Below are 12466 nucleotides of genomic sequence, written 5' to 3' on the forward strand. Positions count from 1 at the left end.
ACTCCCATTGTACACAGAACAAATTTCAGTATGGCCAGTGAAGAAGGAAGACTGTTAGTCAGAAATTCAATAAGTATTGAGAGCAATGTGGAAGTCATGTCAAAATATTGCCAAAAAGGGGGGGGGATCAAGTAAGGCTCAACTACAAGATATGCTATGGATGTGTAATCAGATACCCTGTCCCTTTAAATGTCCACTAATAACAACCATAGTGGGAGTCCTGTAGGAATTTGGACTGTGGTGCTTTCTTCTGCACAGTTCCCTTGATGAAAATACCCATCCCTAATCCTTGGAATTATCTGACATGACAGAGAAAACTTACTGTATTTTCCAGCTGAGTTCAAAATTAGTGTGATTCACAGTTCATTACTCAGCTTTACAAAATAGGATGAGGTTCTCATTTTAACTATTCCGTAGCTTCAGCTGATATATATTTAACATATTTATGTACTGCTTTTCTACATCTCAATTAAGGTAATTTAATTAGATGGCAACAGACTGACTTATTACTAGTGTATACAATGGGTTGGAGCCTATGGATGCTGCACAAACAGAAGCAGCTCTTTTCTTGCCCTTTCCTTTCATCAGCAACCTCTTGTGATCCTGAAAAGGCATGGGGGTAAATACTCTCACAGAGAAAAACTACAAAACTTGGGAGGACTGCACTGAAAGGACTTGGGTAAGATTACTGTTCTACCCTCCTCTGTCCATGGAGCACCCAGAGCCATCTCTTGAGTACAGCAATTCAGGGCAACCACCCTGGGTCCCATGTTGGGAGGAGGGATCTGTGTTCATATGCCCCACATTTACACCTCATTAATCACGAGTGATGTGGTTAGGGAAAACTATCCAGCAGCATATCGTAACATGCACTTTCTGCTCAAGGCTATCACCAATCAGCTCAGCAGCTGCCTCAAGCCTAAAATGCATTGCCAAAGAAATGGAAGACTTACAGGATCTGCAAATCTCATTAAAGGAAGTGGGGGTGGAGCCTGACCCAAGCCCCACACTGCTGTAGGGGTAGTCCTGGGAAGTTACATAGGATACAACCTGGAATATTCAGTGAATAAAGTAATTTCTAACACTTCATTAATTTTTACAGTAAAATTTTATTCTGTTAGATAGGAAGTTGAGGAACTTATTAATAACCTGCTAATGGCAGTTCCTGGATTTTGGATTAGGCAAGAGGGAAAGAACAATAACTGTTCACATTTAGAACTCCTTCGCCATAATTGATATTCTTGTGCCAAACCTGTTATTGTGCCAAATAAAAAACTCTCATCTTTGCTCAGGCATTTAACAACTGCTGAAGGTTGTTTAGCTGTTTGGTCAAATTATTTTATATTGTTTTATCACTCCCCTGTTATTTAGTAATGCTTTCCTTTACTGTCACACTTGTAGTGTTAGAAACAGCTCTTTTATGCTGCTGCCTCTTGCTGCATTTTTAATTTATATATACTCAAGGCTTTTTTTTGTAGCAGGAACTCCTTTACATATTAGGCCACACAACCCTGATGTAGCCAATCCTCCAAAAGCTTACAGGGCCAATTGTAAGCTCGAGGAGGATTGGCTACAACAGGGGTGTGTGGCCTAATATGCATAAGAGAAGCCATGTTGGATCAGGCCAATGGCCCATCCAGTCCAATACTCTGTGTCACATAGTGGCTAAAAAACCCAAGTGCCATCAAGAGGGCCACCAGTGGGGCCATCAGGAGGTCCACCAGTGGGGCCAGGACACTAGAAGCCCTCCCATTGTGCCCCCCCAAACACCAAGAATACAGAGCATCACTGCCTCAGACAGAGTTCCAACAATAAACTGTGGCTAATAGTCACTGATGGATCTCTGCTCCATATGCTTATCCAATTCCCTCTTGAAGCTGTCTATGCTTGTAGCCGTCACCACTTCCTGTGGCAGTGAATTCCACATGTTAATCACCCTTTGGGTGAAGAAGTACTTCCTTTTATCAGTTCTAACCTGACTGCTCAACAACATCATTGAATGTCCACGAGTTCTTGCATTGTGAGAAAGGGAGAAAAGTACTTCTTTCTCTACCTTCTCTATCCCATGCATAATCTTGTAAATCTCTATCATGTCACCCTTCAGTCGACGTTTCTCCAAGCTAAAGAGCCCCAAGTGTTTTGACCTTTCTTCATAGGGAAAGTGTTCCAACCCTTTAATCATTCTAGTTACCTTTTTCTGCACTTTTTCCAATGCTGTAATATCTTTTTTAAGGTGCAGTGACCAGAATTGTACACAGTATTCTAAATGAGGCCGCACCATCGATTTATACAGGGACATTATGATACTGGCTGATTTGTTTTCAATTCCCTTCCTAATCATCCCCAGCATGGCGTTGGCCTTTTTTTTATTGCAGTCGCACACTGTCAGTGAGTTATCTACCACGACCCCAAAATCTCTCTCTTGATCAGTCTCTGCCAGTTCAGACCCCATCAACTTGTATTTAGGATTTTTTGCTCCAATGTGCATTACTTTGCACTTGGCTATGCTGAACCTCATTTGCCACACTGATGCCCACTCACCCAGCCTCGACAGATCCCTTTGGAGTGCCTCACAATCCTCTCTGGTTCTCACCACCCTGAACAATTTTGTGTCATCCGCAAACGTAGCCACTTCACTGCTTACTCCCAACTCCAAATCATTTATGAACAAGTTATAAAGCATTGGAACCAGTACTGAGCCCTGCATTACCCCACTGTTTACCATCCTCCACTGCGAAAATTGCCCATTTATACCCACTCTCTGTTTCCTATTAATTAGCCAGTTTTTGATCCACAAGAGGACTTGTCCTTTTACCCCATGACTCTCGAGCTTACTAAGGAGCCTTTGATGAGGAACTTTATCAAAAGCTTTCTGGAAGTCAAAGCAAACAACATCTTTGTCCACATGTTTGCTCACCCCCTCAAAGAACTCTAACAGATTAGTGAGAGAACCCTTTCAGTACCCATTCTGAGTCTTTCCTTTCAGAACCCATGCTGAGTCTTCCTCAATAACTTTTGTTCATCAACGTGCCTGCTAATTCTCTCTTTGTTAGATAATGGTGTCCACCAACTTTCCCGGTATTGAAGACAGACAGACTGGTCTGTAATTTCCCGGATCTCCTCTGGAACCCTTTTTAAAGATAGGTGTGACATTAGCTACCTTCCAGCCCTCAGGAACAGAAGCAGATTTCAATGCAAAGGAGTTCCTGCTACAAAAAAAGCCCTGTATATACTTCATTAGTTGTTACTTTTTACAAGCTGCCTTGCAAGTTTTTAGCTGAGAGTATGAAATAATAAATGTTTCAAATAATAAATGAATAAGTAGTCCTGCTGACGTCCAGTCTCATATGGGAAGAAGTCATGAAAAAAACGCAGCTGTCTTATTAAAATGCAGTGAATATGCCTGCTGAGTCTTTTCCTTCTTAGAATATACTCAGGTTCATGCTAATACTTACTTGTACCTTCTCAGTTATACTGGCACTATCAACTGCAGGCTTTTGTTCTACTGGTATATTTGGACCTTCATTTCTCTTTAAAAGCTTCACATTACATTTATTAGTACCTGGAAAATTCTGATACAGACAGGAATATTACTTATGTTTTAATATTTCAATATTAGCTTAAATATAAATTGATCTTAAAAGGCAAAAGTAGAAACAGTACAAGCCATTTAACATACTATGATTCCTACACGTGAATGGATCATAACAGTGTAGTTGCTTATATAGTTAGCAGTTAATTTTCTAATATCAGTCATCAGCAACAGAAGAAGACTGCATATATATACCCCGCCCTTCTCTCTGATTCAGAGACTCAGAGCATATTACAATCTCCTATATCTTCTCCCCCATAACAGTCACCCTGTGAGGTGGGTGGGGCTGAGAGGGCTCTCACAGCAGCTGCCCTTTCAAGAACAACTCCTGAGATAGCTGTGGCTAACCCAAGGCAATTCCAGCAGCTGTAAGTGAAGGAGTGGGGAATCAAACCCGGTTCTCCCAGATAAGAGTCCGCACACTTAACCACTACACCAAATACATTGGTGCAATTTAAATAGCTGCAGCTTCACTAACTATGCTAGGCAATTATACTCCAAAAGTGTTTTCATATATACGCACATGAACTTCTATGTGTGGGTGTTGATATGTATCAGTAAAGAATACACTGGCAAAGCTTCAGAAGCATTGCTTTAAATCTGAACTATTGCCTAGACAGAAAGACCCACTTAAAGCACATCAAGGGGCTTGTGTCACCCAGTGCAATCTTTGCGTCCCATCCTTACCTTTGCCTTATCCGAATCTGCTCTCAAATAAACCTAAAACGAAATTCCCCCTCGTCATACACTGTAGGGTAATTTGGATCCTAGCTTATGATGCCATGAGGACTGGCTCTGCACACCATTCACCAATCAGCATGGCTGTAGAAAATAAAAAGGGCCTAGCTCTCTAATATAATATTTTTTTTTCATTATCATAACTGAAGGAACCTAGAAAAGAAATTTAACATACCTATAGTTACAAGAATCAATAAACAAATAAGAATGATTAAAACTCACTGGTTTATTTGTTATTTTATGTGATTGACCTTCATTTCTTGGACCTTTAGGATCTTCTTTGGCTATAATAAAATTCACAATATTAGCCAAACAAGCCAAGACAGATATTTCAAAACTGACTAGAAAGACACAGCCCTTTTGTCCAAACCCAGTGAATCTTTTATCACTTCTTCTTTCCCTTCAGAAAGTCTAATAAAAATGAATGAAATCTGGTGCAAAACTACAGCAGATAATCTCAACAATACGATGTAAATCCCTCATGGAATAAAAGGTAGGATGTTGGAGAACAGCAAAAGAGCTGTGATAAAAGGAATACACTCTATTACAAAAAGGCAAAATAAATCAAGCTACAAATAATTGTCAAAACAAAACAGATTAAGTTGATATCCTCTCCCTCCTTCTTTAAAAGTGGCAGGCAGGGTTAGGCTGGCAAAGACATCACATCTGCCCCTGCTTGAGCATTGGCTGTCAGAGTTAGAAGGTATCTCCAGAAATCAAATACTACTGCCTTCTAGAACGAAATGCTAGATATTTTTTTTTTAAATTACAGATAACAGTACTCACATTTTTTAAATGCCTCTTGCTTTCTTTGCTGGCCTTTGAAGCTACTCTCATTGAAGCCTGGTTTACAGAAGTGGCCACTTGCATTTAGCTTTATATACTGAGGCACAATTCCACCCTAAAAAAAATTTAGATTTTTTTTTTTTTAGTAGCAGTGTCCTCCACCGGAGTTTTATTGCATATTATACACTCTTGAAATATCAAACTAACCTTCTCATGTCTGTTTTGCTGGGCAGGCTGTGACTTTCCAGAGCTTTGCAATGATTGCCAAATGCTGCAAAATTCATCATCTTGTTTATTGTGAGCCTGGGAAGGAAAAAAAAGTAACAACACTAGCCTATTTAAGCAAAATTTTATTTTATTTATTTATTTATGATTTATATCCCACCCTTCCCACAAAGGTGGCTCAGGGCAGCTCACAACAGATAATAAGACATAAAATTAAATTAGCATTTAAATATATAAGCAGTTAAAACATTCAAAACCTTAAAAACATCAAACCTTATAACAGTATGTATAGCAAGAATCTGGTAAAGCTACATTAGTTTCTCATATCAGTTAGGTGTAAGCTAGCCGGAAGAGGGTTGTCTTACAGGCCCTGCGAAACTGAATAAGGTCCCGCAGGGCCCTCACCTCCTCTGGCAGCTGGTTCCACCATGTAGGGGCCATAACAGAGAAGGCCCTGTCCCTAGTAGATTTAAGGCGGGCTTCTTTTGGCCCAGGGATAGCGAGAAGATTTTGGGTTCCTGATCTCAGTACTCTCTGGGGAACATGTGGGGAGAGACGGTCCTTCAGGTAGGCAGGTCCCAGGCCATATAGGGCTTTAAAGGTGATAACCAGCACCTTGTACCGAACTCGGTATATTATTGGAAGCCAGTGCAGAGCCATATGCCAGATTAGGAAATAAAGATTTTAATGACCAAGAGAATGTAATAATATCTGCTGTTTCCGCCTCCTGCTTTCTTTCTGGGGCCTTCTTGTGTATATATTTCTTCCTTCACGCTGCTTCGTATGTATACATAGTCTTTGTATGTGCATGTGTCTGTATCCCCTGCACATCTTTCTCTCAGTTGCTTAACAGTGACATTTATTTTAAATGTTGCCTTTCTCTGTAACAGGCATTCAAGGTGACTCACAGTAAAATAAAAATAATCCATAAATTAACACAGGTGCAATAATTTAAATAGAAGCACAACATTAAAAACTCAGGAAATAATAAAAAACAAATAAAGCCAAGAAACCATAAAATAAAGTCCAGGGAAAAGGGGCAGGGGAGATGAACCACCATCAAAAGCAAAATAAACTGGACAGACTGATGCAGATTATGCCAGGCGAACACATTCCTTCACATCTTCTCTTGCATACATAGCACATCCAAGTCCCATACAGGGATCCCCCAATCCTCTTTCCCAAACCCCACCTAATGTCCATTCTTAGTTGTTACTGCCCCCCCCCCCAATCCTAGCAATAGTTAATATATTCATGCATTGACTTCACCACAGTATCTCACAACTCAGCACAGCTGCTCCTTCCATCCTAAACCTGCAGCCACATTCTGCCAGTTAGCTACTACTGCTTTGCCTTAGTTGCTTCTGGAAGTGGAAGGAATGTTCACATGCAAAGCACACTGAGTTTCCGTTTTAAGTGATTCGAGCCCTTTCAGTTGATTCAGTGTTAGCTGAATTGGTATGTTCCTAAATTCAGACTGTCTTTCCCAGGACATTACGAAATAAAGTCTGCAATGCCATCTAAGAATGCAACTAATTGTTGTTGCTTCACAACCAAGCAATATAGAAAGGTTGCAAACTACAAACTGGGAAGCGGGGTGGGGTGGCATGCTGTCTTAGTCCTGATAAGCCCCATGATCAGTCTGATCAACTACAAAGCAAGTAAAACCACAAAATAGTTGCATCTCTTTACTTTCTAATTTTGGATTTCATGTTTTTCATGAAGCTATTGTAGCTTACCTTTTGGATAGCATACTATTTAATATAATGCATGTACCATGTTTTGTCACTTTAAGAGCTCCTTCCTCTTTAAAAAAAAGTTGAACCCCTCCCCCCAAAATAAAGTTAACAGAGACGTACTACGCGGTAAAAAGAAAGTAACCACTTACTTTGTATTTTTGATTGCCACCTAAATATGCTCCTTTCTGGAGAGAACTGGGGTTCTGATTTTCAGACTTGAGACTGTTTTGCTGCCGTCCATTCAACTGCTAAACCATCAAGTGAGAAAATAAAATAGCTTTTAATTTTTTCCTGAAATAGTTAATTTACTTACAGTGGTTTTTCATCAGAATGACCTGTACCACCCCAATGTTCATAAAGTCAAATCAAATTTTGTTGAGGAAGGAGAATCTACAGCTACTGGCAAAGTCATGTGCATGTACACATACATCAAATCTTGCACCTTCTCATCATTATTAAGCGGAATCAGGACCTCAAATTTTGGCTGTTAGTGCTTCTAAGGGGAATGAAGGTTCATTATGATTTGTTTCTGCAAGCAGTAGATCCCTAATGATGGAAAATAGGGGACAGCAAAGGCCACCTCTTTGTTGTATTCTCACATTTTCAACAATATCCTTCAATTTGCCAGTAAGTAGATTTCTACAATTGTCCCAGAGGGCCTCTGTATCAATCTGCTATAAAATTTTTGTTGGTTAAATCAGGGTATTTAAATTTAAAGTTAGGCAAGTGTAATAAACTACACTGATCTACCTTCAGTGATTGCCACTGGCAATCTTAAATCCATTTTCTGAGCACTGATTGATATGCTAAAAACTAAGTGTTAATCAAAATATCTATATTTCATCAAATGCTCAGTGCACTTCTATGGAGAAAAATCTATCAAGATCAATGCAAGGTCATCTTTATTTACACTTTATTCTATCAAATGATGGCACTGAACTGAACAGATTTCATACAAATACTAAAAGAACATCCCCAAACAGCACGTCTGTCAAATGTCGCCATTCACTTTCCCCAGAGCTCAAGAGTTATGATCATTCTAGATACTACCTAGTGCAAATTTGGATGCATCTTTTCCAGTTATTATCAAGAAACTTTGTCTAAATTTTAACATGAAGACGAAAACATTCAGTTAGCACCCACTGAGATCTAGTTTGAGCAACAGCTTGCTTTCTGTGACTTAATTTTAATAACTAAATGTGGACTTACTCGAGTTGGAACAAAGAGGGAACGAGGGGAATGGTTGAGGCCTCCTAGATGTGCTGTTTGCGAAGACACAGAAAATGATTCAGATGAACATGAGCTGTAGGGACTCACAGCTGGCTGGGGTTTGACTATGGCTGTTAGCTTCTGGTTTCCTGTTTCAGACCGATGGCCATAAGAAAGATTAATTAAGGCACTGGCTGGCATGCGGTACCCTCTGGCTGCTGAGCATCTAAAGGAAAATAAAAAAGCTAATAAGTTTCAGTGTCAATATGTGGTCACATCAAATATAGATAGTAGGGATGGGCACAGATCTGAACACTAGTTTGCAAACACTGAACTGTGATTTGGGGAAGGAGCCTTCCCTGAACATTCACCAAGCTTCTGCCTGGTTTGGGTGTTTAGCCCCCCGATGTGTGCACATCACTTCTGGGAGGTGAGGCATGCCATCCCAGGCATGCCTATGTCATCCAGAAGTGATTTCAGCATGTCACCTGACATGATTGCATCTGTTCCAGGTAACATGGGGACATGAGGGGTGGCACCTGATGCCATCCAGAAGTGCTGGGGGCCAACCCGCTTGTGTCATTTCCGGATGACATGCTTGTGTCACTTCCTCAAACCAGTTCAGTTTGAGCAGGCTTTGCTCAAATGTTCAGTTCAGGGCTGCCCAGTTTGCGAACCCTGAACCAAGCCAGGCTTTCCTGATCTGTGCCCATCCCTAGTGGATAGCATATTTTTAAAATATACTTTCAGAAACTTTTATGATGCTACAAATGAAAAGTGAATCCAGCAAAACTAGTATGTAGAACTCTAATCTAAGAAACCTGGGTTCAGCTCCTACTTTTTTCAAGACCACTGAGTGACATCATGCTTTTGACTTACAGTTATTTCTCATCTATAAAATAAACCGGGGGGGGGGGGGAGAAATGGGCAGGGGTTTACAACCAATCCAAAAGGGGGGGGGGAGTTGAAGAACAACATTGAATTCCAATATACAAGGCATGTCAAGGTAACCAAAGCCCACTGGTTTGAAACAAACACACAGACAAAATAAACTGTGTTTATCCATTGTCTGCATTATATATGTGCATGTTTGTTTCAAACCAGTTGGCTGTTTTTGCCTTTACATACTGTGTGCATTAGGTTCCTTCATGATTTTTCTTTTTTTGTTTTGTTTTTCTGCCTCAGTGACTAAAAAAAACACAAGAGTAACTGTTTTTTGCGGTACTTTTTAGAATGAATCAATAAAGATTTCAAAAAACTGCCAACTAGAAATGCTAACAAAATCGTATAATAATTAAACCAATTTCTGAGCAATATTACATCTTTTAATACAAGCTCATGCATTACACTAGAAAGAAAAGGTGTTCCTAACTTTATTTCCACAAACCTGACTGTTAAGCCTCCATGAAACTCTTCATCAAATAGTACTTCATACAGCATATCAGATTCTCTGCTAGCTGAGGGAAAAATGAAGATGAAATGAGGTACTAATGAAACAGAAAAGTTATTGTTTAAAGCACTGCTAGTCTCATTTTCAAATGCTAAACTGTAGGACTCGGTAGTGTTTCATGGGCTTTAGGGGCCTGCATTCCAGAAATTAGAGTGTGCTTAAGCTGGTAGTTCTTGTGTGCCATATAGCTGACCAGGCAGAAAACCGAACAAATTTATAAATCTTATGACAGGGTTGGCATTCCACTCTACCGCCCAATCAAATATTACTACCCATTATTTGACTGTGGTCGAGTACTGCCAAATACTCTCTGCAGCCAAGAATGCAAATGGCAGCTTTCCCTCTTTATTTAATTACTGTGTTGTTTATTCGTGAGGGCAAGAGAGGAGGTTATTTTCCCTCTAAGCACTGTAGCAAGTGGGGCAAGCTTAGCAGTAGAATGGTGCTTCTATTACTGGTCATCTACTATAACTTAAGGCATCTCCAAACAAGAAGAACTGTCCCATTATCTACTTAGCCCAACTGCCCTTAAAAATAACTGTTCTTTGAAATGGGGGCGGGGGGAACAAACAGTTGTTCATACTGCACTGCCCTATTTCTTTTTTTTAATTTCATTTTTAACATATTTTTGAACCTATAGCTTAATCCTGGTGTTCAGGAATAAAACACGGAAAAGGTCCATGAGTTGTTGACATTTATAACATCAAAAAGTTATAATTCGTTGCATTTTCTGAAACAAGTAGTTTCATTCTTTCACAACACTTTAACCACTGTTAATACAGTTAACATAAACACTAAAGTAGTTATTAAAATATCTTTGTTGAAGTTTCAACAAAGTTGATGCTATAGCAATAATTAACCAATATTTCACCACACAATGGATCAGATCTTTTTCTGACTGGTCAAATGGCCAACACTAGTTTACTGAGTTAATGAATAACAAAATGGAGAGGTCCTTAAAAAAAGAAGAAAGAATGTCACCTAACATATTGTACAGACACTTTCTAAACAGGCTTGTATCTTGTTACCGGCTCTTTTGACATTTTTTCTTATCTCACTGATTTATACATGCCAGGGAGGTGTTAGTACAAACACAAAGTCTAAGGGCACTTTTAAGATGATTGTAGCATAATTTTTCTAAGGCCAGAGTCCCCTCCCCTCTGGTGCATGAAGTTGACACCTAAGGTGGTAGGTAAGTATACCCCAAGTACAGAAAAACAAAACTTTTTTTTTTATATAGTGAGGCCAGAAGTTAAGCAGAACAGGTGATAGCCACAGGCACATCTCAGTACTATGCAGAACATCAAGGAATACAGAAACCACAAAGTATAGCCCCACTGGTGGACCTGATGGGACCTGGGTTTTGGCCACCGTGTGACACAGAGTGTTGGACTGTCTGGGCCATTGGCTTGATCCAACACGGCTTCTCTTATGTTCTTAGGTCATGAGTTCTCTTGACTGCATTCCTTATTTGTTTGTTCTCGGCACTGTACTATACTTAGCATTATGGCTATCTACTCAATCTCTTAGCCTCATATTGTTAAAAAAAGCCTATCCCCTGAATTTTCTTCTTGTCTTGGTACTCAGGAAATACTCAGGAGAGAGTACCTTTTTAGTGGCAGCCCCACAATCATGGAACAATCTCCCCAAGAAAGTGTACTTTGTCAGCTTCCGGGTCATGTCGCCTTGAGCTCAGCGTGGACCGTGTCTCCAGCGGCCCCTGTGAATCAGGCGGTTGGAGGGGTGCCACAGACGTGGCATCCCCAAGGAGACCCTGAAGGGGTTTTCTTTCGGCATGGGACTTTTGCAGAGAGCCAGGGGCATAGTGGCGGATGTTCCTGTCCTTCTTGTATGCCCCGAAGCTCCACCGCCATGATAGCTAACACAGCAGCAAGAGGTGAACGCCTGACCGCTTGGCAACAATCTGAATTAGACTGAATACAGATACCTAAATCGACCTGGATTATAATTGGATATGTATTAAAGAGGTTATTATTTGGCTGTAATATGGTCTGAACAAAAACAAGATCTATTCTAGAGAGATCTGTCTTTGTTGTTTGATTGCAACTGAAATGGTAACATCCAAAATCACAGCTGGAGGAGATTTGGAGAGACAGACTAACTGAGTCTCTGAGCTACTTTTCAACTTGGATTAATAGACTGAGTTTGTTGACAGAGAAAAATGGCATTACCAAGCGAAATGTTTTATTAAAAAAAATATTATGTAGCATAATCTCTCTGAAGCAGGATCTTGATTCATTAACAGAGTTGATTAAAAACAAATGGGAGCTTTTATGCTAAAAGCCAGCAAAATCTCAAATCTACATGAGCAGAGTGTGAAAGAGATCCTGGTGACGTCTGTGGAATTGGAAAGGGAGAAACGAACAAAAGAAAACCAAAATGGAACCTTATGGCGCAGTTTAAAAGAAAGACCGGAAATCGAGACTGATTGAAGTTTTGTTGAGAGAAACAAATGGCGTGGAATCTTCCTACTTTTACCAAGACAGATGACTGCATTAAAGAGAGAGAAGGTGCATCTCAGCCAAAAAATCAAGATGTGGAAATTTTTCAGGAAGAAGCGTTTTTGAATTGTCTCTCTCTCTCTGGGTAATCAGATATGGAACTCTCAATAAGAACTGACATACAATCTTAAAAGGCTAAGTGAGATTTTTGGATTATATTAAGTTGTTTCTTCTAGAGTAATATGGATATAAGACAAAACAAGGC

General features: G+C 39.9%; 1 protein-coding gene across 4 annotated transcripts in view; it reads right to left on the reverse strand.

Moving 5' to 3' along the window:
* XRN1 (5'-3' exoribonuclease 1) overlaps window positions 1–12466 on the reverse strand; it is a 79861-nt gene that overhangs the window by 7900 nt on the left and 59495 nt on the right. The window contains exons 30-36 of one of the 4 annotated variants that reach the window (XM_060242294.1): window positions 9677–9746; window positions 8290–8515; window positions 7230–7328; window positions 5324–5419; window positions 5117–5231; window positions 4553–4614; window positions 3456–3572 (exon numbers count right to left, since the gene is read on the reverse strand). In XM_060242294.1, coding sequence (XP_060098277.1) covers window positions 3456–3572; window positions 4553–4614; window positions 5117–5231; window positions 5324–5419; window positions 7230–7328; window positions 8290–8515; window positions 9677–9746 — 785 coding nt within the window. The remainder of the gene's footprint in view (window positions 1–3455; window positions 3573–4552; window positions 4615–5116; window positions 5232–5323; window positions 5420–7229; window positions 7329–8289; window positions 8516–9676; window positions 9747–12466) is intronic. The other 3 variants (XM_060242295.1, XM_060242296.1, XM_060242297.1) reach the window with 3 other exon arrangements.

The sequence above is a fragment of the Heteronotia binoei genome, chromosome 6 (assembly GCF_032191835.1).
Source record: "Heteronotia binoei isolate CCM8104 ecotype False Entrance Well chromosome 6, APGP_CSIRO_Hbin_v1, whole genome shotgun sequence".
Classification (NCBI taxonomy): Eukaryota; Metazoa; Chordata; class Lepidosauria; order Squamata; family Gekkonidae; genus Heteronotia; species Heteronotia binoei.